This window comes from Tyto alba, unplaced genomic scaffold (genome assembly GCF_018691265.1).
Source record: "Tyto alba isolate M040663 unplaced genomic scaffold, T.alba_DEE_v4.0 Super-Scaffold_18, whole genome shotgun sequence".
NCBI classification, from domain to species: domain Eukaryota; kingdom Metazoa; phylum Chordata; class Aves; order Strigiformes; family Tytonidae; genus Tyto; species Tyto alba.
The window spans coordinates 5,662,370-5,685,360 of record NW_024881280.1 but is presented as its reverse complement, the minus strand read 5'-3'; the positions used below and the strand labels follow the sequence as shown (position 1 = coordinate 5,685,360).

The following is a 22,991-nucleotide window of genomic DNA, read 5'->3' as shown; positions in this document are numbered from 1 at the left end:
GGAAGAATTGGGAAGAACTACATCGTGATTTTTTTTTAAGCAGGAGCTTTTTTCTGTTTGGCTCCAAGCAGACACTGTAGCCCAGTGATGTTACCATTTTTTCACTTTCACAGTGAGATTGTTGGTGTAGCTAAAACTGACTACGATTAGGTATAATTTTGAGAACTCAGGTCTATAAGAGGCTCATCACTTTCAACCATTTCTGGTTTCAGTGAGGAGCAAGCTCTGAAAAGCTTCAGGTTAGATATGTTACTTAGCTATGACTTCCAAATAGTCATATTTGACATGTTCTACTACATTTTAATAAACAAACCCCTTCTCTTTATTCTAGACCTATGTCATTTCACCACATCTATTTTGGAAGAGTCATGATGATATTGCCTGATTTCTGAGTGTTTGAACACAGTTGAGATAAGTTAAATAATGTTGAAAGTTAAAATGCTAATTTTCTTAGTGTTGGTTGACTTTGGGCTTTCTTCTGTGTTTACATGTACTGGGTAACTTTACCGTGGTATCTCAGGTGTTGAATTATCTTTTATTTTGCATTTTGAGTGTAATCTATACAATGCAGTTGTTGTTAGTTACTATTGTTTTACAGCAGGGACTAAAATCCACAGTTAAAATCCACAGTTAAAAGCTTGAAAACCTTTGTACTAGAATTCTGCAAAGACATGATGCAAAGACAACTTATTTCCCAGAAAGGTTCATGAGCTAAAATCAGGATATCACTGTGGAGGTAAGCAAGCAAGAGGAAAGAACAGGAGCAGGAAAATGAGTGAAACCGCAGAAGAGCATGGTTAATTGTTATGTTCTAAACCGGATAGAGCTATAAATGCCATTCTTGGTATAAGTGAATAGAAATTATTCAACTGGCAGGGCTTCATTTGCACAGGAAAAAATAATGACAGATATATACATATATAAGTATTTTAAAATTTACTTCACTACTGTAGTCTCTTTCACAATAATGTATCTTACCTATTATCTTTGTTACTTAGTTTGACAGCACTGATGATGTTTCTAAGTAAATTAAAAAGTAGTGACAGATGGATAAGGCCCTATAACCCAGTGTGCTTTTTGTTCAGGTACCACACACGGGCTGTATCTGCATAACTGAATGCACATAGGATTTGTCTGTGAAGTAATCATTTATTATGCAAACATCAGAACTTCATTATATCAAATTTTATTAAATATGTACATGTTATTACTATTTAAAAGAATGAGTATCATTCCAAGATCTGCAAACTTCTCTCTAGCTTTGAGAGCTGCAGCAGAGCCTGTATTAATGCTAGTTTGAAAGCTGTAAGCTAATGCAGTGTCACTGTGAATGACACAGCACTACCTTTGAAGGCAAAACTTCATCAGCTGTATTCTTTAGTTAAAATACAATCAAAAAAAAAAAAAAAATCTCTCCTGACAATAATATATTTGTACATGGTTTAGATTTCCCAACTCTGTCCAACTTGTAGGATGGAAGCAAAGAATTCTGTCACGTTTAGGATTCTCAGATGCTGAAGAAGGGAATTCGTACCAGAAACATCTGATGGTAAAGGACGTTTAAAGGCAGAGAAGGGGGCACAGGAAGCAAAGAGAAAGATGCGTCCATCTCCTCTGCTGGTATCCAGCCAGGAGGTCTTAATATTTTTCTTGCTTAGGGTCCCATGGCCTCAGTGAGGATAATGCTTCCTATCAGTGACCCCCCTTCCCATCACCTCTCCACTAAACTGGTAGGTCAGCTTCTTCTTGACTTTCTTGACCTCCCCTGTCTTGCCGTAGTTTCTCAAAGCCCGTGCCATCTTCTGGTAGGTCATTTTCTTGCGATTGCCTTTCTGGATGCCCCAGCGATGCGCCAATGCTTCTTTGTGTTTGGAGGAGAACTGGAAAGTACCTTTTTCCTTGTCCACCCACCAGATGCTGTCCTTCATGTCTCCACTGCGAAGAAGGTCCAGAAGGAACTGATACAGACGTATCTTTTTCTTGCTGCCTGTGTGAGTCAGAGAAGAAAGGCAGTGGAGCATTAGTATTAGCGTGTAGTTCCTGGTGAAACAGCAGAATGTATATAATTCACATAACTGTTTCAGCTATCTTGTCAGTCACGTAACTTCTTCAGTTTTCAACATTTATAACAATAGATAGTGTTACGCTGTGAGGACATAATGTAGATTCATGTACCAAGAAGAAAAAGCAAGAATAAGAAATTCCAAAGTCCAAACCCTTGTTTTGAAATTCATTTGCTAATTTGAAGCTAACTGAAAAACATGGCTAATTTGAAACTGATCTGAAGCTAATTTGGGCATGTTATACAGAACCTGACTTTCAGGTACTGAGCAAACAGAGCTAAATCTTTAAAAATCAGTTCCTTGACCTTCTTGCCTTGCTTTTCCCATCTGTTAATGGAAATTGGAGTAGAAATGGCAAAACCCATTTCCATTCGGGAAACCTGAATAGGCAAGGCGGAAGGAGGAAGTGGGAGTATGTGAAGAAATGAGATTTCAGATACAGACACAGTTATGGTCATAAAAGATTTGGAGGACAGGAGAGTGCCAAGAGTCAGGGAAAGTGAAGCTTTGGCAATGGGATAAAATACTAGCACAGCAGTTCTACAGTTTTATTCACTATTATCATGGTAATGTAACAGCTGCTCAGCACATAGCTTGACAAAGTCCCTTTGTCTTTACTGACCTGTTTCTCCATGCATAATTCCAGGCCCAGGGTCCACACCGTCAGTCTCCCCATCTGAAACCTCCAATGGGGGGCTCTGCCTCTCTATGTCCTCCTCATCAGAACTGGGCTGTGGTGGAGAGGAGTACTGTAGGCACATCCGGGGCAAATAGGACACCTTCAGGAGAAAAAAGCAGTAGAGGGAGGAGGTCGTGATAAAGAGTGGGGCATTGAGATTAAAAAAATGAAATGTCATGTAGAGAGGTATAGAGAAAAGGGGGGAGAAAGCAAGAGGTATATGAGATTGCGTAGGGTAATACTGAGTGACTTAGTTGTTGATATTTATAATAAATACTATGCAATTAAGAAACATTTCCAACTAACAGTCAACACTTACACATGTACAAAAATGCATCTTTACAAGAGGGAAGGAGGAATGAGGTTATGAAAATCAACAAATTATATGTTATATCCTATGTAAGTGATATTGCCCCTCTTCCCCCCTACCTCCCCAAAGCTAGCATTCTTCCCAGAGAGTTTCTGATCCCTGTTGCCTATCCCCAGTGTAGAATTGCTTTTGAGAACAAATTTTTTTCTACCACAGAACTTCTGGAATTACTCTTTTGAATTTGAAAGAGCTGAACAGTTCCGCCCTAGCATGGCTGCTCTGACTGGATTTGGCACTGTTGTCCTCTTCCTTCCTCAGGCATGGTTCCTTCTGCCAGCACTGAATCCCTACAGGACTGCATCCAGCTCTGGAGATGGGGTTACATGGGTCTGTTAGCTTCCTGTCCTGAATTTCCCCTGTGAGGAGGGGAATAGCCTTAGCACTAAGATAAAGTATACATCATATTGGCTAATGTTCTCTTTTCCTAAGTGGCTATCTGAAAATTCCCCATTAATGGGGATTTCTCATCTGCAAAGCCAGCAGGCCAGTTTTTGTGCTAAATTCCCTTGCCCTTATATAGCGGTCTTGTCAGTAGCAGTGTGGAATATACCTCAGCTCTGTAAATTCTCAGCTGCAGTCTGGTTTGGTAGGGATCATGACCAGTTCCCATGAATTATTGCAGCTGTTTATTTAAGGGTGAGAAATAGATCAGTCTGAAGGGCAGGATCTAAGAACCCAATTCCTACATTAAAAAAAAAAAAAAAAAAAACAAAAAACAGCCAACATGCCCTGAACCCAGCAGCATATAGCATATAGTTTTCATGAAATGAGCCAGATCAGTAGTCCTGAACAGTGAGCCTCTTTTGAATCGGATAGATGAATTTAGTGGATGGAAAACTGCCCGTGAGCCAGCACCGTGCGCTCACAGCCCAGAACCCACCCGTGCCCGGGGCTGCAGCCAGAGCAGGGGGGGCAGCAGGGCCAGGGAGGGGATTCTCCCCCTCTGCTCCGCTCTGGGGAGACCCCCCTGCAGTGCTGGGGCCAGCTCGGGGGCCCCCAACAGCAGAAGGACACGGAGCTGCTCGAGCGGGGCCAGAGGAGGCCACGGAGATGCTGGGGGGGCTGGAGCAGCTCCCCTGGGGGGCCGGGCTGAGAGAGTTGTGGGGGTTCAGCCTGGAGAAGAGAAGGCTCCGGGGAGCCCTTCGAGCGGCCTCCCAGGGCTTAAAGGGGGGGCAGGAGAGGTGGGGAGGGACTCTGGATCAGGGGGTGGGGGGATAGGACAAGGGGTAATGGCTCTAAACTGAAAGAGGGGAGATTTAAATTAGATCTAGGGAAGAAATTCTTCCCTGTGAGGGTGGTGAGGCGCTGGCCCAGGGTGCCCAGAGCAGCTGTGGCTGCCCCCTCCCTGGAAGGGTTCAAGGCCAGGTTGGACGGGGCTGGGAGCCCCCTGGGCTGGGGGAAGGGGGCCCTGCCCGGGGCAGGGGGGGTTGGGACTAGGTGATCTTTAAGGTCCCTTCCAACCCAAACCATTCTATGATTCTATGAGCTGCTTTTCCTTCCCTCCACCGAGAAAGGACATCTAGAGACTGGTGCCCTTCCCAGAGGACCTTAGGCACGGAAGCGGGGAGTGCGTGCTCACTTTATGAGTCACGCCACCGCCCCATGTCGGGCTTTGCCAAGTGGTGCTTTTCAGATGAGTTTTGCACCAGTTTAAAATGTCCCAATAAGGAGTGTGCAAAGGGATGGTTTTGGGGTGCAGCAGCTGGCGGTTAATGAGGTGGCAGATTGGCTGGAGCCGATCTGGCAGGAAGGCCAGGATTGGGTAAGAGTGTGTGTAAGCTTCCTGTCAGATCCCCAAGAGCGAAACTTCAGCCCTCACCACAGAGTCACCTTTAGTTTTTTACAGTTAAGAAAGCTGGTGGCCTCGGGGGTAGGAAGGAAGGGGGAGATACCCTGCCATGGGGGAAGGGGAATGAGAAGGTGAGACAATGTCTTACAGGGGAGGGGAACAGAGATTGTTGCCCCTGCAGAGAAAAACATTGTGGAAACCTGAAGCGTGGTGAAGGAAACCACTCCTCTGGGGCTGGAGGGGACAGTGGGAGAGTGCTGTGGAGGACGGAGGGGGAATGGTGTCTGAGACGCAAAGGGAGTTGCAGAGGCCAACTTGGGGAGTTGAGTAAATTTCCCCCACGCTGTCCCCACTTTCCTGATCTGCTGTATTTTTGCTTCCACTTACTTTGCACCTGAAACTCAGCATAGGGCAATACATACACTGTCACACAGTTACGTTACACAGAGTCACAGAGGACCTGGTAGTGTGTTTGAAAGAGGCAGGTTACTGATACAGTTCTGAGGAGAGAAAGCTTAAGAAACTGCTAGCTACGCTCCATATTCTGATCTTGTCTCAGGGTCTGTGGCATCCTTTTGTGACTTTCCTCTTTCTAGAGCCCTTCACAGTTTTCCAACCTTTTCTTTCATTCCCTCTTCAGAATAATGATTCTTGCATTAATTTATTATTTTTGAGGCCACCTGTTGGCAGGCTAACAAAACTTTAAAAAATCTTGTCCAAGAACAGTTTGAGACTCAAATTTGATTTCACAAAATAATGTGATATCAACAGAAAATTAAAGAAATATCTTTGCATGTTCTTCCTTTATTTGCAAACTGTAACTCTTAATATTGCACGACAAGCATGGGTACAGTTAGTAACTGGCAAATTCAGCGGAGGATTAAAGCTTGCTTCCTGCTTCTGTTTCTTTGAAAATGCCTTGAATAATAGTATCTGTTGCCTAGGACTGTGGCTGGGACACACCAGAGTCTGAACCTCAGAGCATGCCAAGTACCACTTGCATGAGCTACTGTAGCTTAAAGTAAAAAGCCAAAGATCCCCCGCTGGTAAGGAAGAGGAGGGTGGTGGTGAATTCTACCTGCTAATATCTTCTGCAGCTTGGTGTGGGGTGGGGCACAGAGAACACAGTGCTCTTTATCAAAATTTGCAACAAAATGAATTCTCTGCCTTTTGTCCTTAAATGAAAGATGATAACTGAGTAGAATGAAGTGGGATAAGCAGAAGCACCCTCTCTTGTTTTCTGGTGGTGCTTCCAAAGACATCCATAAAAGGGCTAATTCTTTTTCTTTTTGCCTTTGGTTGGAGGTAACGGTCAGTTATTATGTATTTGCAGTTGCAGTGCGCAACTGAAACAACTTGAAGCTTCCCACAGACTGCTGTTCCATGAAGCATTTTTTATATTTGTAACTTTCTGTTCCTAATTTTTTGTTTGTATCTACATCTTATATTCTATTCCTGATTTTTTTTCTGAGTAGTAGGTGAGAAGTTTGATGGCTTGCGGTCAGTTTCCTGTTGACAGTGTTAACTTATTCACTCCATTTTATCCTTCTTTGTTATTGATTAATACAGTATTTGTACACAATTTCAGTTTGATTTGAAGAAAGCAGCATGAGATGGCAACTCCATGCATGCAGTTGCTCTCACAAAATTTCAGCAGTAGTGCCATTATATGCAGCACTGTAATAGGCAGATACTTTTTCCCCCAACCTCACTCCTACTCTGTCTTGTATTCAGCACATTGTATATAGCTTGCCTGCCCTGGGAGACTCCTTAGGACAAGATCACTGAGCTTTCTTATTGCTCCCAGTAATGACTTTGGGCACATTCTTTTAGGATGAAGAGTTAAAACCAATCTCGACACCCACTTTGCTTAGGATCTTTGCAATACAGTGGAACCCCTTATGATTTCAGCTTTAGTGAGAATTCACTGGCACTTTGGTGACTGTCTTTACTGCACAATGGAGTATCTTTTTTTACAGGAAGATGACTGGCTTCATGTAAAATCTGAGCAGAGACAAGACAGTTTTGGCTCATGACTAGTTTACTTTCAGGTAACCTACACAAGTAGGTTGTCCTCAGCCTGTTTCACTGTGATAAAATTACCAGTGACTTGTCTTAGCATTTCTTGTACAGGTCATGTAAAATTGTCAGGGTTGCTTGGAAATATTTAGAGATTTCCTACTACTTTGAGGCTCAGAAGACTTCCCAGTAGTCATGGGTACCCTTGCCATGACAGTGCATAGCTTCTCAGGCCCAGTTCCTCTGCAGAATTTCAAAACAGTTGTTTTCCATTCCAAATTAAACAAAACTTTGAAATTTCAGGAACTTCCACAGAATGCAATTTTAGGCACAGTTTGAGGAACACGACTCCTCATTTTCCAGCTAAAAAGAATGCTTAAACCACATTTGTCCTGACAATGAAGAGTTTTATATCAAGCGCTTGTGCAGTGAAAACTTGGGTAATTCATTTCAGCAATCTCTTTCACCTTAGAGTATGAATTCCCTGTTGCATTATTTTCTTTACCCTTAACTATCATCCTAAATTCTGAGTAAGGGTTGGTAACCATACCTGATGGTTGATTCCAATGTGTGTGGTTGGGATTGCAGAATCCAAGACATGCATTTGTTCAATCTCCATGTGCCTGTACAGCTGCTGCAGCTGGGGAGGCTGTACGCTCTGCAGTTCTGTGAAGTGATTGTCTCCAAAGGTCTCAAACTCACTGTGCATGTGGTGTGGATGATATTCCCAGTAATGATCTAAAAAAAAATAAAAATAGATTGTCTATCATGACAAGATTAAGAAACATGGCATTTACCTGTCTTTCATTGGTTCCTACTCCTGTCACTGTCCTCTTTGCCCTCTCTGCACCATCCCTGTTGACCTGTCTGTCTCTGGTGACAATCTATATAGATCCCTGTAAAGTTTATTTTCCTAATCTCATAAATTCTTGTGTCTAGAAAGTAATACATAGGCCACTCTAATTAGAATATTCTTCAATGGAGAGATGGATTTCAATGATAGCTTAGCACAAGATGCGAAAGACATTAATGCTGGCACCTTTCTCAAGAAGAGACCATAACAATCTTACATTTTCATTTTTGAGGTGAACAAATTCTACTGATTTACATATAGTCATATTCTCATTACACTCTTCCTCATGGCATGGGAATGAGGAGATGGAGAAAATTTACAGATTATTCTGCAATTGTCTTCAGTCTTTATGTTACTCTTAGCAAAATTTCAGGAATGCTACAGAAAAGGCATGGCACTTTGCTAGGTATTTCCTGTAATCATGTGTTGGTATGTCACATGTTTTTCAGTACCAGTACTACAGAATATAAGGACAAACTGTTGTGGCAGTCTGGAGTACACTGTTTACAGTGATGCGAAATTCTGATGCAGACTCTTTCTCTACATTTTTTATCTCTTTAACATGTTTGAAATTTCTGTGATTGTTTAATTTTTTTCAAACCCATAAAAAAAATACTCAGGTAACTACTATCCTGTTTCCTGATTTATTTACTTTTAAAATTAAATTCCATATCATTCCCAGTTTTAGATTTCTGTTTTTTTAGTTCAATACAAGCCTCCAAAATTTTTAGAATTTCACATTTGCTGCTCAGCATTTAAAATCTGCTAGAGGAAATGTGAAGCATTGCAAATTCTGTCTCTTACATACAGTAGCTGCATGCACAATCATGCACATATTTGTTTGCAGTCTGTTTTTTAAAACCAAAGTCAACATCATGCCCTCTGCTTCTGACTGAGCTAGGAACTAATCTTCCATAGCTTAACTTTACATGCATCATTTTATGTATGGCTGAAATTTCTTTATGATACTCAGTGTAACAGTTCTAATTTATATCTTACTATTCCAAGTTTTCTTCCCTTGTATTATTATAAATCATTTCTGTCCCACCCCTCACATGTTTTCAAGTTGCCATCATGTACCCTTACAATCTACTGCTAATTACCACTTAACCCAGCTGAATGTATTTAGCTTTCAATCTGTCAATATAAATCAGTATATTCACCCCCTAATCATATTTGTGCACTTCTCCAAGCTCCCTCCCAGCTATTGACATCCTTCTGATAATGCGATGGACAGAACTGGACATGTTCCAAGTGCAGTTGCTCTGTACTTATAGAGGAGCAATTGTCTCATTGTGCAATATGATGTTATTGTGTATGACATTACCTGGACATTAACGTGCTATGACTATTTTCTGCTTAAATATCATTTTCATTCTTTCTCTCAGCTTCTCTCTCTTCATCCTTCCCCCTTTATATTTCAAAGAATTACGGCTAATCTCATTGAGGACTTGAAAATTGGGATAGTGACTTTGAACGTGGCTTCCTTTAGCGGAAACTCGATGATATGTTTATATCAAACATAGTTGTACCTAAGAAGTTGTAAGCTCTTTTAGCTGTCTTTATGGCTCAGGCCTGTAGAATTTTTTTTGGAGGCTCTATCAGACCATTTACCATACCAGTGCTTATTTTTTTGTCCTTCGTGCTTTTCTGATTCATGGATAAACCACGTCACTGCATGTACAAGAGATGGAAAGGTGCTTACAAAGGCACCCAGGGAGTTGCTGCATTAGTTTGTAATTTCTTTGCTTTGTTGCATAGCACTTTCTGTGGGGTATGTGGGCTATATACAGATTTTATAGCCCAAAGTTCTAATTACAATGCACAGTAGCATTTCATGTTGTTGTGCTAGAGAAAAATTTTGTTTCTCTAGTAAAAAAAGTGATTTTTATGGATGCAAAGTACTTTTTATGGGTGCAAAAGGTACTTTTACATTCACATCTGCGCCAACCCAGGAAATGGCAGAGTGTGTGTGAGTCTGAACCCACAGGTCATCTAAGGCTGTGTCCTGGTAGGAGGCTCTGTGCACTTTCAATCTGAAATTTTTTTGTTTAGTTGGAAGACTGAGTCACACTAACTCATGCTTTTTCTGGGTTAACTTACTGCTGATTTCTGTAACCAGAGCCAACCATTGAGGCCCCATATACCAGGGGCAGCCCTGTATAATAAATCGTTGAGAACACATTGAAGGAGTAATCTATACTCTTTTTCCTTAGAATGCTCTGGCCCTGCTCCTTGTGGAGAAAGTGTTCTATGAGATGGCAATGTGTATTCCCAAAGACCCCTCGTCTTTGATAATCTACTACAGAAAATTAGATTAATGCATAATTGTGAGGATGACAAAGCCCAGGCAAAAGTCTCTGAGGCTGTCAAAGGCCTGTGAATGTGGAATGTCTTACTAGGAGTAACTGTGGTGGTCAAGAGAGAACACAGTACCTTTCCAATATGAGTATTTGTGCATGCTCCGAGTAGTCTACCTTTGATTCTTCTTAAATACTTTTTATCAGCAGTCACGTTTTTATACTTCAAGATAACTCTTAGGTTTTTTGAGCCTATGACAGGGTTTCTGCTGGCTCCAGAACTTTTGTTTTAAAATCTTTCTTGGCAAATAAATTAACCTATGGGACACTATTTATGCATATTCATGTTAATCACTACGTAATATTTAGGCTAGTCATTACTGAGATCCTTTTTTATGGAATTAGGTGCCGCTGTAAAAATACTATAATGGAATAGTACTAATATCACAGCATTTAGGGACTTAGAGTGACCACATAATAGTAACACATTACAAAATAAATCTATGTCTGAAATTACTTCAATACAAACTTATGTCCAAATATTCAAGTTGTGATAGGAGAAAAAGTCTTTATTTCTTTCTAAATTATATAAAATTTCACAGTGATGCTTAGGAAAAACAATACTGTTTTAGTTACATTAAAAGAGAAATTCTGAATTCTGTCTCCATGAACCACTTTGCACATGAAAATATAAAAAGCTTGTAAATATCTCTGTCTGCAGTTATTAGAGTTATCAGCAGATATTTACTTCTGTGTTCTTTGTTAGCGTTATATCAGTAACACATAGCAATTCTGTTCTTTTCTCAAAAATGTAAAGGTGGAAGGAGAAAAAAAAGAAAGGAGATAAAAGTTCTAGAAATGGAAAGTGTCTATTCTTTGGGTAAAGGAAAATGTCATTAAAAGCCAAACTATAGCTACACAATGGAGTCATTATGAGAAACTTCATGTGAAGTGAAAGAGGATGTGAAAAAAATTTTCTCTTACAGAGACATGGAGATGATGTTTGTTTTGGTCTTGTATGTAGTGAAAGGTTAGAGGAAGGACAATCATGAATTCTGAACTCCCTCCCATGACAGAGAGGATGTTAGGCTGTTGGGAAGCAGTAGCAGACCTAAAGGCACTGTGTTAATATTCACCCTGGAGGCAGTTTCTCACTCTACAAGAAAACATAACTGAACTTTCTCAGTCATCTTCTGACCAATGTGAATTGCTTTACTCCTGGTTTGATAGATGAATAATGTTAGAACCAGCAGTTAGAATATGAAATAGTCTTGAGGAAGGTATCTAGTGTGAAGGGGAGTAACAGGCTCAGTCTGTAACACGCAGTACAAAACCGGGCAGAAACTCATGAGCCAGCTCATGAACCGGAAACGTGACAGCTCTGTCAGCACAGCACTCTGCCCGGCCCGAGGAGATGACTCTGTTGACATGGCTGTACTTGGGAGGGCTTAGCTAGTGTCTCTGAGTCGTTCTGCTCTGTGCTGAACAGATTTTTCAACTCATTTTGAACTAGGAGAGGGTTTCTTACACAGTGCCACATTGCACAGCTTAGATGTTCCCACTATGTTTTGCTCATCCGAAAGAAACAAGCCACCAAAAAACCCACAGAAGAAATGAGGAAAATATTGAAGGACTCTAGACAATTAATGTCTTGACTCCCTACAGAAGTGCTCTCTGTTGAGTGAAACACTGTGCTCCTAGGCAGTGCAGCAGTCTGGCTATAACGACAGTAGGATTCTTAGCTCTCACTTTACAATCTTCATGATTTTAATAATGCCAAATGTTTGAAAATCTATGAGTCAGACCCCAGCAAATCACGAGAATGGCTTTGAAGCAAGGGGGATTTTTAATGAAGTTTGGAGTTCTTTCTATTTTCCATAGAGCATTTAAGACTAAGGTTCACATGTTTGGACTTTCCTCCACTTCTATGTGGGCTAAAATCCTAACAAAATCAAAGCAGAGATTCCAAAATGATCATATTACACCAGGAGGTGGGATGAAAATAAATTCCCAAATCACAAAATTTAGTAAGTTCCATGAGGCTAGCAACAAAGTGAACGAGGGTCAGCATTCAGCTTCATACAAAAAGTGATTTTTACTAAACCAATAACGTTTAGTAATAACTTAGAGACAAAGCTGCAGTGGAATTTTGTAATTACTAAGATTGCATTAGTGTTACAAAATATGCTGTATTACATTTCCAGACTTACTAGCATACAAGCTCAGGGTAGGGTGATGGACTAATACATGATCACTTTTGTCCTGCATGACTGTGTCTCTCTGTTTAGCACAGTATTTACAAAATAGTTAAATTACAGTATACAAAATAAATGCAAACAATGAATGTTGTGATGAACATATGGGTATTTTTATGGTGTGTTTTTGCTTGTTGAATTTAGTGTTCAGTTATTGGCAATGATCTTCTACATATTAAGTTAGTGACACACTCTTGTGTGTACTTTACTGCCTACTCACGTAAACGTCACGTAAGGGTTGCCTTCAGCATTATGTTCTAGAAAAGTGACAGTAACGCATGTAGCACAGATCTACAGATTAAGATATTGCCATCTCCCTTTCACAAAATTAGTTTGCTAGCAGTGAGAGGTAGTTTGACACTTGAGCAAGACCTTCTATTTCTTTAGCAGTCCCTTATCAGCAAAGTCAGAAGTATTATTGTAAGTAAATATGTCTTGCAGTATCTATGTACTCTATCTGGTAGCCTTTCTTTGAGGTCCGTAATGGTATTGAGTAGACCTGCAAAATTATTTTTTATATATTGTCAGCGATCTCACTGTACCCTGAGCTGAACTCCTCTCACACAATTCTGTCCTACTTCTTTCTTCTTTTTTTTCTATCTGTTCATGTTCTCAGCTCTTTCACTTCACTTCTAGCGCTGCAGCACCTTATTATTTTTCCCTGCCATTTTTCAGTCATTGTGCTTTTATCCACATTGTTCTGAACACTTAGTATGTATTTCTGAAAGTAGTTTGTGGTGTCCCTTTCCTGCTCTTCTGCATGGTTCTCAAGACCCACTACTTCTGTCATGTTAACAAAGTGAAAGCCAAAGTTGGGTTTGTCAATGATTATAAGAAAGAAGCAAAAGGTGTTTATTTGTGTTTTTTACTCCCTTTTGTATTCTTGTCTATTGCTCTTTTGGACTGTGAGCAATTCAGGAAAGCATAGGGCATATTAGATATTTAGACACAACCGGCTACGTTACAGGTGCTTTCATAAATAAAAATTTGATTGAAATGTGCAGGCTGGCATTAAGTTGCCTCTTCCATAACCACTTACTGTAGGAGTTGAAACATTAAACAATGGGGTTTTTGGTCCTTAGGACAAGTGCAACACAAGTTTAGGAAAAGACAGATTTCTGTTCAAAGTGTGTGTTTAGGTACTACTTAGGCCATAACCCACACAGGTGACTTCTGAGTTTTTGTTGTGTTCATTATGATGAGCAAAAACATGTTAATGATCTGAGCGGTGTAGCATAGGAGCAGCCCTCCAACGGAAAAATGGGCAGTAAACCAGGTGAGATGATAAGGTTATGAAAGATAAAGGGATATTGTTGCTTGAGGTAGGCTAGATTTACTGACAGAAAAGTTGTTTCCCAGTGCTTTTTCGTACATGGCATCTTTTATATTTATTGTTTAATTGTCACAATTGTCGTTTGAGATAATAAACATTACCCTCACTTTATGGGTGTGTAAACAGGTATGGGTTAGAATGTAAAAACCCTGAATTTCCATGTGGAATTTGCTGGGTTTGAGTAATGTGAGTTGACAGATGCCATGAGGTAACTTATAAAAACTGAATTAATTCTTTGTCTCCAGGCATTAAAAATATCATAGGTGTTTTCTGAATGCAATGCAGACAACAAATTTAGGTAGGAGTCTTTTTCAGTTAAATGCTCAGAACAATCCTATTCTGTAACTTTCTGTCCCTTAAGGTAGCTTCTGTTGCCACAGATAAAATAGTGCTGTGCTGTGAATTTGTTAAATGTCTTAAATTAAGCAGTGGTGGGTCTAGTTGCTATATCACTGGGAGTGTTTTAGGGAAACTCCAGGATCTGAAGGGGCTGCCACGAGTGATACAGTAGAACGGTGCTTTTCCTTCCTGAGTCAATATTGACACTGATATTTCCAGGGTGGTGTTGCTGGACCATTGTATTGCACAGGAGACAAAATTTACAAAGCAAGACTCTCCCCTCTGCATTGATTTAGAGTCCAGGTCCCAGATGACATGAAAATATAAAGACACCAAAGCTTTGAAATCACATACATAAACTGAAGCAATAAATAATCATACAGTATTTTAATATTGAGCTAGGTTTACGTACAAACAGCTACAAGGAAGTTTTACATAGATTTAGAGAGGAAGTACTTGGGTGTACAGGAGGAAGAGTGAAAGCTAAAGCTAGGTGTGGCAGCATGCAAAAGAGACCAAAAGAAAGAGAGAAATAGATGGAGTTGAAAAAGGCCAGATACCAAATAAGTGTAGTTAAAATGAAAGCATAAATAGAGTATCTAGGACCTAATTCAAACAGGAATTGGAGATGGGAACACAAGAGAAACACAGTATTGAAAATCCATGTCCTCAAAGAATTCTGAAACAAGCAGAATGCTTTTGATCTGCAGAGGAAAGTAAAATCACAGTGAAAATAATGAAGGATAGAGATCATGAGATCCCACTTTCCTGGCAATACTCTGAATGTCCTGGAAGCTCCTTACATCATTCAGTGCTTTCTAAAATTCTCTTTCAGAGAAACTGTGTTGCAGTTGCTGGGTTGGAACAGTGCCATTAAGCAGAATAAAATATTGTTTTCTGATTTGAAAGTATGTGCCTATACATTATAGATCATAGCAACATGTTTGTTCTTTTCCTGAATGTCCTAAATCTCTTTCTTGTGGTATCCCATGAGACATTACGCTCCAAGGAGATATTTTTCTAACTTACCACCATGACTGTCTCCATCACTGTTGAGATATTGGTAATAGTCATGGGGCTGTCGGTAGAGGTCTGACTCATAGGGTACCATATCTTCAGAGGGCTGTAAAGAGAACAGGAATTTTTAGAACTGTAAGCTTACACAAATCCCTTCAAAATTATTCATACAGTTAGTGAAGAGGAGATGCTAACACATTTTATATTGCCTAGGGAAAGAAGGGGGAGGCTTCAAGTTCTTTTTGAATCATCAAGAATAAAATACTTGACACCAAACACTGGTTTTCAAAAAAAATAAAATAAAAAAAAAAGAATAGTAATCCATCCCCTTAGACCCAGTCTGTGTAGCAGTACTTGTCCTGTGGTATTACATGACTTCTTGATATCCCACCCTCCAACCTTCTGCAGATACTACTTAGAGAGCTGTCTTGGACAGCAGGCCAAACCCAAGATGGCATCACACTGGCACAGGAGGGAAACCTTTTCTTTGATAGTGACAGACATTTGTTGTTATTATTTCTCCTGTACACAAAAGAGAAAGCAGAAACTTGTTTTGCCCAAGCATGTATTCTGAGTGTTTCTAGGAGGTCTCACTAAATGGTGGCAATTTGTAGGAAGGTAATGAAGTTGACAGAGGGCATAAAAACATTTTCTTTCTCATTTTTTGTCCAAGATGAACTGTAAATGTTTGCTGGTTCAAATCAGCTGCACAGGGCTGTTACGTATGCACAGAGAAGACTTAAAAAGTCCAAATGTGCAGCAGATACTGAGTCGTGACCTATTGCATTCTTAGCTGTAGAATTAAAGTCCTCTCTGTCTTCTTAAAACAGGTGACACAGGGTAACTTTCCCACTTGTCTTCCTCCCCATGCCTAGTACTGTAATGTTAATACTGTTTAACATCTGTTGTTTCAATAAAGGTTGTCTATTTATTATTGCTTCATTTAACAATTTATTGTTGCTTCATTTAACATTTGTTTTTGCATTTTTCCAGAATGAAGAGTTAGAGCAGGGCAATGTCCTTCACAGGGCTTTGCTAAACTATTGCCCAATTAAGTTCATTACAATATTTTCTTCCAATCTGAACAAATTCTTACGGTGTCAACAGCAATGTAGAACTCAAACACCTTTTTGCTTTTTCTTCTGAAAGGAAATTATTTCTAGTAGATACTAATAGAAACATTTTTCTTCTGTTAATGACCCCAGCATAACTAATCTTAAAGAAAGGGACAAATATTAAAACCAGGATGATAACTTACATGATGGACATATTTGTTATGATCATGTGAATATTTATGATTCTGTTCATATGCCTATCTGTATGTCCCAAATCCTTATCTCCCTCCATAAATCTGTCTCATTTTTGGAACACCAGCATTTTGTAAGCTTAGGCTATGGTGACAGTGTGCCAGAAATACAGATGAGCTTCTCTTTTTCATCCTCCTCTAGATTACTTGAGAACATGAAACCTAAGACAGCAGCTCCCATTAAAATCCAGATGGAGGTGGTAGATAAGCATCTGGCAAAAGGAAGACATTTTTTTTTCTGATGAAAGCTACATCAGAGTTACCATTGCTCATTAATTCTACTCTTTAATTCTTCTAGTTAACTCCTTCAGTTCATTCTGTTGGACTTCGGGGATTTCAAAATTGTGTTTTTCTAGGGATGTAATTTCTGTGATGTCACTGAAGAAATTAGATCAAGAAAAGGAGGGACTTATTCACAGAGGATTAAAATGTTAGAACACAAAAAAATAGAAAATACTTTTAGAAATTACTTTGGACCTTGGTAGATCCTTAGTAGCAGTTGCATACCATATTAAAATGCACTGGTAAGATTGCCTAAAACATGACTTCCAGAATACACACTAACTGGGCATCACATCCATGGAATATTCAAAAGTCTCAGGAGCAAATCCATTGCCTGGCTGTCAGCACCCAATACAATCTGTGGCGGTAGATAATTGTTTTGGAGAAATCTTGAGAAGATGGTAACCCACAATAAAGACAATCTAAGGGAAAGACTAAGTAAAACGAGTAAATTGTCATTTAATTGTATCCACAACAGGGATAGCAGTGAAGTGACTCTTATTTCTGGTCTCCAGAAGATGTAGGTACAGTCTCTCTTTCCAAATCAATGTTCCCAATAGAATTTCCCTTCATCTACACAGCGATTTAATGGGAAGTGTAACCTATTTTCCAGATTTCAGAGGGGTGGTCAAAGGAGATAGTACCGCATGGGTTGTCTCTGTTGCTTCTGGTTTTCCTCTACATATTTTCTTTGTGTTCTCTTTAACCGTGACTGGTCATATACATTCACTCATCCTCATTCCTCAGACCTGTGGTGTACTCTGATCTCAGGCAAGAAAAAGTAATAAGACTGTGTTTTGCTTTCTTCAGGATAAAAGTCTGAATGGAATTTCTACTTTTCATTATCTTTTCAAATTAATTCACCCCACTCCCCCATTTCCATAAATATATGTTTCCTGTTAAATCATGTCAACCTTAAGAATGTATAAAGTTTTTGCTTTCATATTCAGAATTGTTAATTTTTCATAATTCAAATGAAAGCATTCATATTCTGTAAGAGAAGCCTCAACATTCAAATGGAAAATGCACATCATACTAATTGGGAAAAATAGAGATTTAAAAAGTCATATGAATATATATATAGTTTGAAAGAAAAATCTTTGTTTCCTTTCAATTAAAATACAAGAGACTGAATGAAATTATAAAAATTTTCATATCTAAATGCATCAAAGTTTGTAGCTCTGATAAATATTTAGCCAAAAGTAAAAAAAATTCCAAAGAAATCAGTGTCCTGTCTATCTAGGCTTAATATTCTATGTATAAAATTTCCAGTGCTACAACAAAATCTCTATCACTCATATCTTTACAGAAGTATAGCATGGCAGGGAGGCCAAGCACCTGCCCAAAAGTAGATAAGCAGTACATATTTTAGGCAGGGGAGAGGAGGTTTGAATTTTCCTAGATGTGTTCTTCCTTTGTTGTCTCTTCTTCCCTAGGATTTTCCAAACTCCCCCAATTCAGTCCAATATACTGTAACAGGCAATAGTGTCTCACAGTCTGAGAGCTGAGAATGAAGTATTTCTATGATTCAAAAGCTAGTTTTACAAGTTCAGGTGTGTATTCAATGACCAGACCTAAAGGAAGGCGTGTTAAATGGACTCTTAAAAAAGTGATTCCCTTAATATTTACAGATCTGGCTGACTGCAGAGTGAGTTGCAGATACTCAACATCTCAAAACCAGTCTGTTTTTACATAGTTCACTGTTTTTTTACATACTCTGTTTTGAAAGTCTGGGACTTAAAATCTCTTTATTATGGACTGTGGAAATCTACTTCCTTGAATTTGTTTTCTGCTCAGTGACCCATTTGATAAAACATGTACGTGTATATCCTTATTAACGCATGCAACCTGGGCCAATCCACCCCTGCAAAGGACTTGAATTGGTACCACTTTCCATCTTGGTGTCTGATCTTCAAATGTACAGGAACTGATATGGGAAGACATATATTAAATATTTAAATGTTTATGTATCATAAACTGAATCAGGTGGTGGTCAAAAGAGACAGTACAGCATGGATTCTCTCTGATTAGCTTTATCCTATGGAAAGGTGGGATATTTTCTTCCATTCATTAGAGCAACTATTTCTAAAAACCTGGTTGTAATCTCTTTCTGTTTTGTTTGTTTGGTTGGTTTTTAAAATTTTATTAAAAACTTTTTCTCTAGTTAGAGATAAGAGGTTTTACCATGTGCTGCTGTTGCCTCTTGTACCAATCTTTACCCACTTGCCCCGTCTTTCTCTGGAACCTCCCCACCCACACACCCATTTCATCATCTTGCTTATTAATAGCACTTCCATGACACTGAACAGTTTTGTTCCCCTGACAAGAAGCAAAGAATGGCTTATGTTACAATTTAATATTTAACTGATTTCAATGGCCATTTGTTCTATCAATTGTTTTAATGTAAGAGAGTGACAGAAAGCTTTGTTAGCAGCTCATAGCTGTGGTCTGAAGCTGGTATCTCCTTTCCTACATGCCATGAGGTGCAATACGCTATCTAAAACCATATTCCAACCTCAAGCAAGAGATCAACAAACAACACTTTATCTGTCACAGACTTTGATAAATAGCGAGTTGCCTCCATCTTATTTCTTTGTCCTGACAATCAAGGGAAAATCCACAAAACTGCTTGGAGAAAGCTTGGTTGGCATTGGTTAAGAGAGATACAGAGGACTCAACTGAATAGCAATCTGAAAATTCTTGTTTTCACCGAGACTTGGTCAGATGATTCCAGGTGATTGTAAATTGACTAAATGCTGATATTTTTTTTGTTATCCTGACATAACTATTCACTGGCATGTGATTCAGAAATACTCCACACAGTTTCCAATGATGTGCTGCTGAGACAAGCTTTAAGGTCAAGATTCACTGTGTTTCCTTGGAAAAACAATTACAGTATAACTGTTTTAGAAAAGATGAGTAAAAATATTGGCATGATCACTCACTGGGCCAGCCTCTCTGGACCATGCTGGCAGTGCAGTTATGTGGAACAGAGCGCTTCTGTGGAGCATTTTTGCTCTCACACAGATTTACTTCCATTCAGAGCTGTGACTTCTACAGGTGGCTACTTAGGGATTCACATATAACTGGGGCCCTCTTTAAGCAAAGGTGTTTGACTTAATTTTTCACCCCATAGCACAGCGAGATTCTTTCATACACTGGAAGACATGGGCCCAGTTTACCGAAATTTTCCATACAAAATTCCTAACCTTCAGAGAAAGATGCAGTGCTCCTGAGCTATTTGAGCAGCGTTTTCCAAACGAAGGGTAAGAGTTTCCTAGTGTAGTCAAGAGGAAGGCAGTTACTGACCCACCCTCAACTGAAAGGGGAGGGGCAGAGGAGGGAAGTATTGCTTCACAGAAACCCCTGTCTAGAAACAGGGTTATGTCTCCCCCCTGAAAAAGTCCCAGGAGGCACAGACATTTCTAATGATGCCGTGTGCGGCTCTAACTGGCAGTGCTCAATGTGCACTTTAAAAAATTTTGAAAGTACAAAACACAACATGATTAATTTGGGGACATTTTAATCACAAAAATAAAAAAATAATTTGCCCTGTCAAGTGCTCCTGTTAGATGAATTGTATTTTCACTGCCTTTTGTGTCATTCATCTCAACACAGCTCAGGCAGAATATTAATTGCAACACAAATTAGAATACGGGACAGACTGTGTCAGATTTTCACTCCATTTATTCAGCGTATGCACTGGAACTCAATACTGAAAAAAAGAGTCCAGAAAACTTGGCTATGAGTGAATGAGTGGACAGAAAATTAATAGGTTTTTGTTTTGGTTTGGGTTTTTTTTTTTTGTTTGTTTGTTTGTTTGTTTGTTTTTTGTTGTTTTTTTTTTTTTTTTTATGGAGATGGTGGTTTCTGGGGTAGCTGAGGACAAGGTTTGGGTTTCTTTTTAATTTTTTTTTTTTTTAATAGTCCAACAAGTAACATATTGAGAAATCTCTGTGTACTTTTAAAATTTTCTCAGTTTCTTTTTGGATTTGTATCCGGACACGTTTACAGTAGATCTACTGGGTAACTCAGTGTATTTAAGAAAAAGGATTTTTAGGGTCTTCTCACGCTTTGGGTAGATAGGGGTTTTCAGGGACACTGATGATGAACTGCTAGAATAAAGGGTCTCCTGAAAAGAAGACATATTTTCAGTCAATATGGATACCAAACATGAAAGAATTCAAAGGGCCATCTTTCTGGGTGGAAGATAAGGAAACAGGTCTTTAGCCTTCATTAGATGGCTCAAGACAAAAAGAAAACATGATACAAGTTTTGTTAAAAGGACTCTTGGATCTACATTGTCTCTTTCTGTTTTCTGAACATAAGTAGCAATTACCGTAAGTCATCTACCACATAAAAAGCCAAGTAAAACACCTTATCTGACATCTCTTCAGCTTTTACAAACTTCATAAAATCTAGTTAGGGCCTCTTTTACCCATTCTGGTTAGAGATTTCCCATTAAGGTTTGTTTCTGAACAACAGGTTAGTGACATTACTTTCTTCATAAATAATGATTTCCAAACTCACCGTACGATAAATTACAGCAGTGTAACAATGCTTCAGAGTTAGCGCAAGGATAGAAACAGCCTCATAAGCATAGAGAAAAATTTGTATCTTAGAAAAAATTGAAAGACCCAATTAAGGGATGTGGGCTTTTCCCCTCATTCACCAATTGCTTTTTCATAGCGAGTGAATTCAAGCGAAATCTGTTCAAGAGAAGCTGAAGTTAGAAACTAAAATGCCATCATTGCAAATTGCACAGAGTCCTAAAATCTGCAATATGTAAAATCAGCATTTAGAAACTCTAACAGATTGGTAGATTGATAAATACATAAACTATGTCAGAGATTTCAAATTATTAAGAATTACAGCCTGAAGAAAGTCTTGGCCTTGTATTACAAAGCCGGCACTGAGGAATATAATTTACTGATTTGCTATACGTATACAGTACAAAAATACCATAAATTTAATCTGTGAAAACAAATGGAGATCAAAATCAGATACAAGTTTAGGGAGGAAATGTTAATTTCCCATTCATTGCAGTGTTGTCACTAGCTTTATATATTGACCTAAGCCCAACTTCCTGGCATTACAAGTACAGACCAAAACAGATATTCTCAAATAATAGAACCTGGTTTACCTTGCCTTTTGCTACTAAACCCAATGATCCACATTAGGAATAAACCCCATATACTCACAGGGGGAATGAGGGGAAATCCTTCCATTTTGCAAGCTTGCAACATTCAGCCAACTTCTGAGTGAATTTTTCTTAATTCAGTTTTCAAACATCCAGAATAACTGACTTGGATAAAATCACATGAAAAAAGAAAAAAAAAAAAAAAAAAAAAGAAAAACAAAGGGGAAAAAAAAAAAAAAAAAAAAAAAAGGTGAGATCCTTGGACTCCGTGAAGTCCCTTTGCAGCGATGGATCTCAGGGTAGAAGGACCCTAACAAGTTTTCATAGTTTGCCCTAATAGGTTCTGAGGTGAACTTCTTCCCGAGTTGTATGTGAAGTTCCTGATTTTATCAAATGTCTGTAGAAGGGAGATAGCCCTTGGGTCTATCAGTGCGCTGTGACATCACAGCTTTTAGCCCGTTTGCATAAATCTCATTTCAGGGAGCCGCGGTGCAGTAACAGGAAGTCTGGCCTGAGCCAGATCTGCCATAGGCAGGTGCTTACTGTATAATCAGCAACCCAGAGCCTGGGCCTGCTACCAATAAACAAGCACATGGGCGCAGTGCTCTCTGGAAGACTCTGTGCTTCCCACTGTAGGTGAACCATAACGATGGTGCTGCGCTCTGGTTAACGATGTATCACAGAGACACAGTCCTGACAACTTCTGTGAAGACAGCGCATGGCATAGATTTGCTTTAATAACAGCCCTGTGTTGGAATTAGGTGGCAATACTTAGCAGAAGGGAAAAAAAAAAGATTATGCAGTTTCAAATATACAGTCTTAGGTTTCTACAAAACACTTAAGCATTCTGTATAGACTTTCTTCGTAAATGTTGCAACAGAGCAAAATGATTCAGTGAAAGATATGTAGTCCTCTCATTTGTTTCTTGTGATTTCTTTTATTTTCTAGCTCCTGCAAGGAGAAGGTGAGTGGGGAAAAGGAGAAAATATTACATGTTCCATGCAGTGACTTGACTTCTCTCGGATCCTGAGTGCCTTTAACAGTGAATAGCAAACAACATCTGCAGACTTGTGTCTGAACAGTCAGGTGCCAAAATTTCTTGTAGTGATTTTTCCTTTAGCTCTTTCTCACGTGATATTTTCCCCCTTGATCCCACTGTTTCACTTGCATTTGGCTGCACTGAGCAAATGCCCTTCGTACTGAGGTTCTGGCAGGGGCAGGGGTGAGTGGGCCACAGGGCAGGATG

The 22,991-nt window shown here is 39.3% G+C and overlaps 1 protein-coding gene across 1 annotated transcript; it reads right to left on the bottom strand.

Moving 5' to 3' along the window:
* Positions 1 to 516: 516 nt before the first annotated feature.
* Positions 517 to 22,230, bottom strand: SPI1 (Spi-1 proto-oncogene). Its single transcript, XM_032993428.2, has 5 exons — positions 21,807 to 22,230; positions 15,030 to 15,123; positions 7,471 to 7,658; positions 2,686 to 2,842; positions 517 to 1,987 (listed from the first exon to the last, which is right to left on the bottom strand). The coding sequence occupies exons 1-5, from the start codon at positions 21,849 to 21,851 to the stop codon at positions 1,671 to 1,673; spliced, it is 801 nt and encodes a 266-aa protein (XP_032849319.1). The 5' UTR covers positions 21,852 to 22,230; the 3' UTR covers positions 517 to 1,670.
* Positions 22,231 to 22,991: the final 761 nt, after the last annotated feature.

What these genes read in the sequence shown, in the direction of transcription:
- SPI1 (XM_032993428.2), bottom strand. Translation starts at nt 21,851, where the DNA reads ATGTTGCAAGCTTGCAAAATGGAAGGATTTCCCCTCATTCCCCCT. An exon ending in TGATGGAGACAGTCATGGTG is followed by an intron (nt 7,659 to 15,029) that starts GTAAGTTAGAAA and finishes ATTTTTTTTTAG; the next exon opens with ATCATTACTGGGAATATCAT. An exon ending in ACATTGGAATCAACCATCAG is followed by an intron (nt 2,843 to 7,470) that starts GTATGGTTACCA and finishes TTTCTCCTGAAG; the next exon opens with GTGTCCTATTTGCCCCGGAT.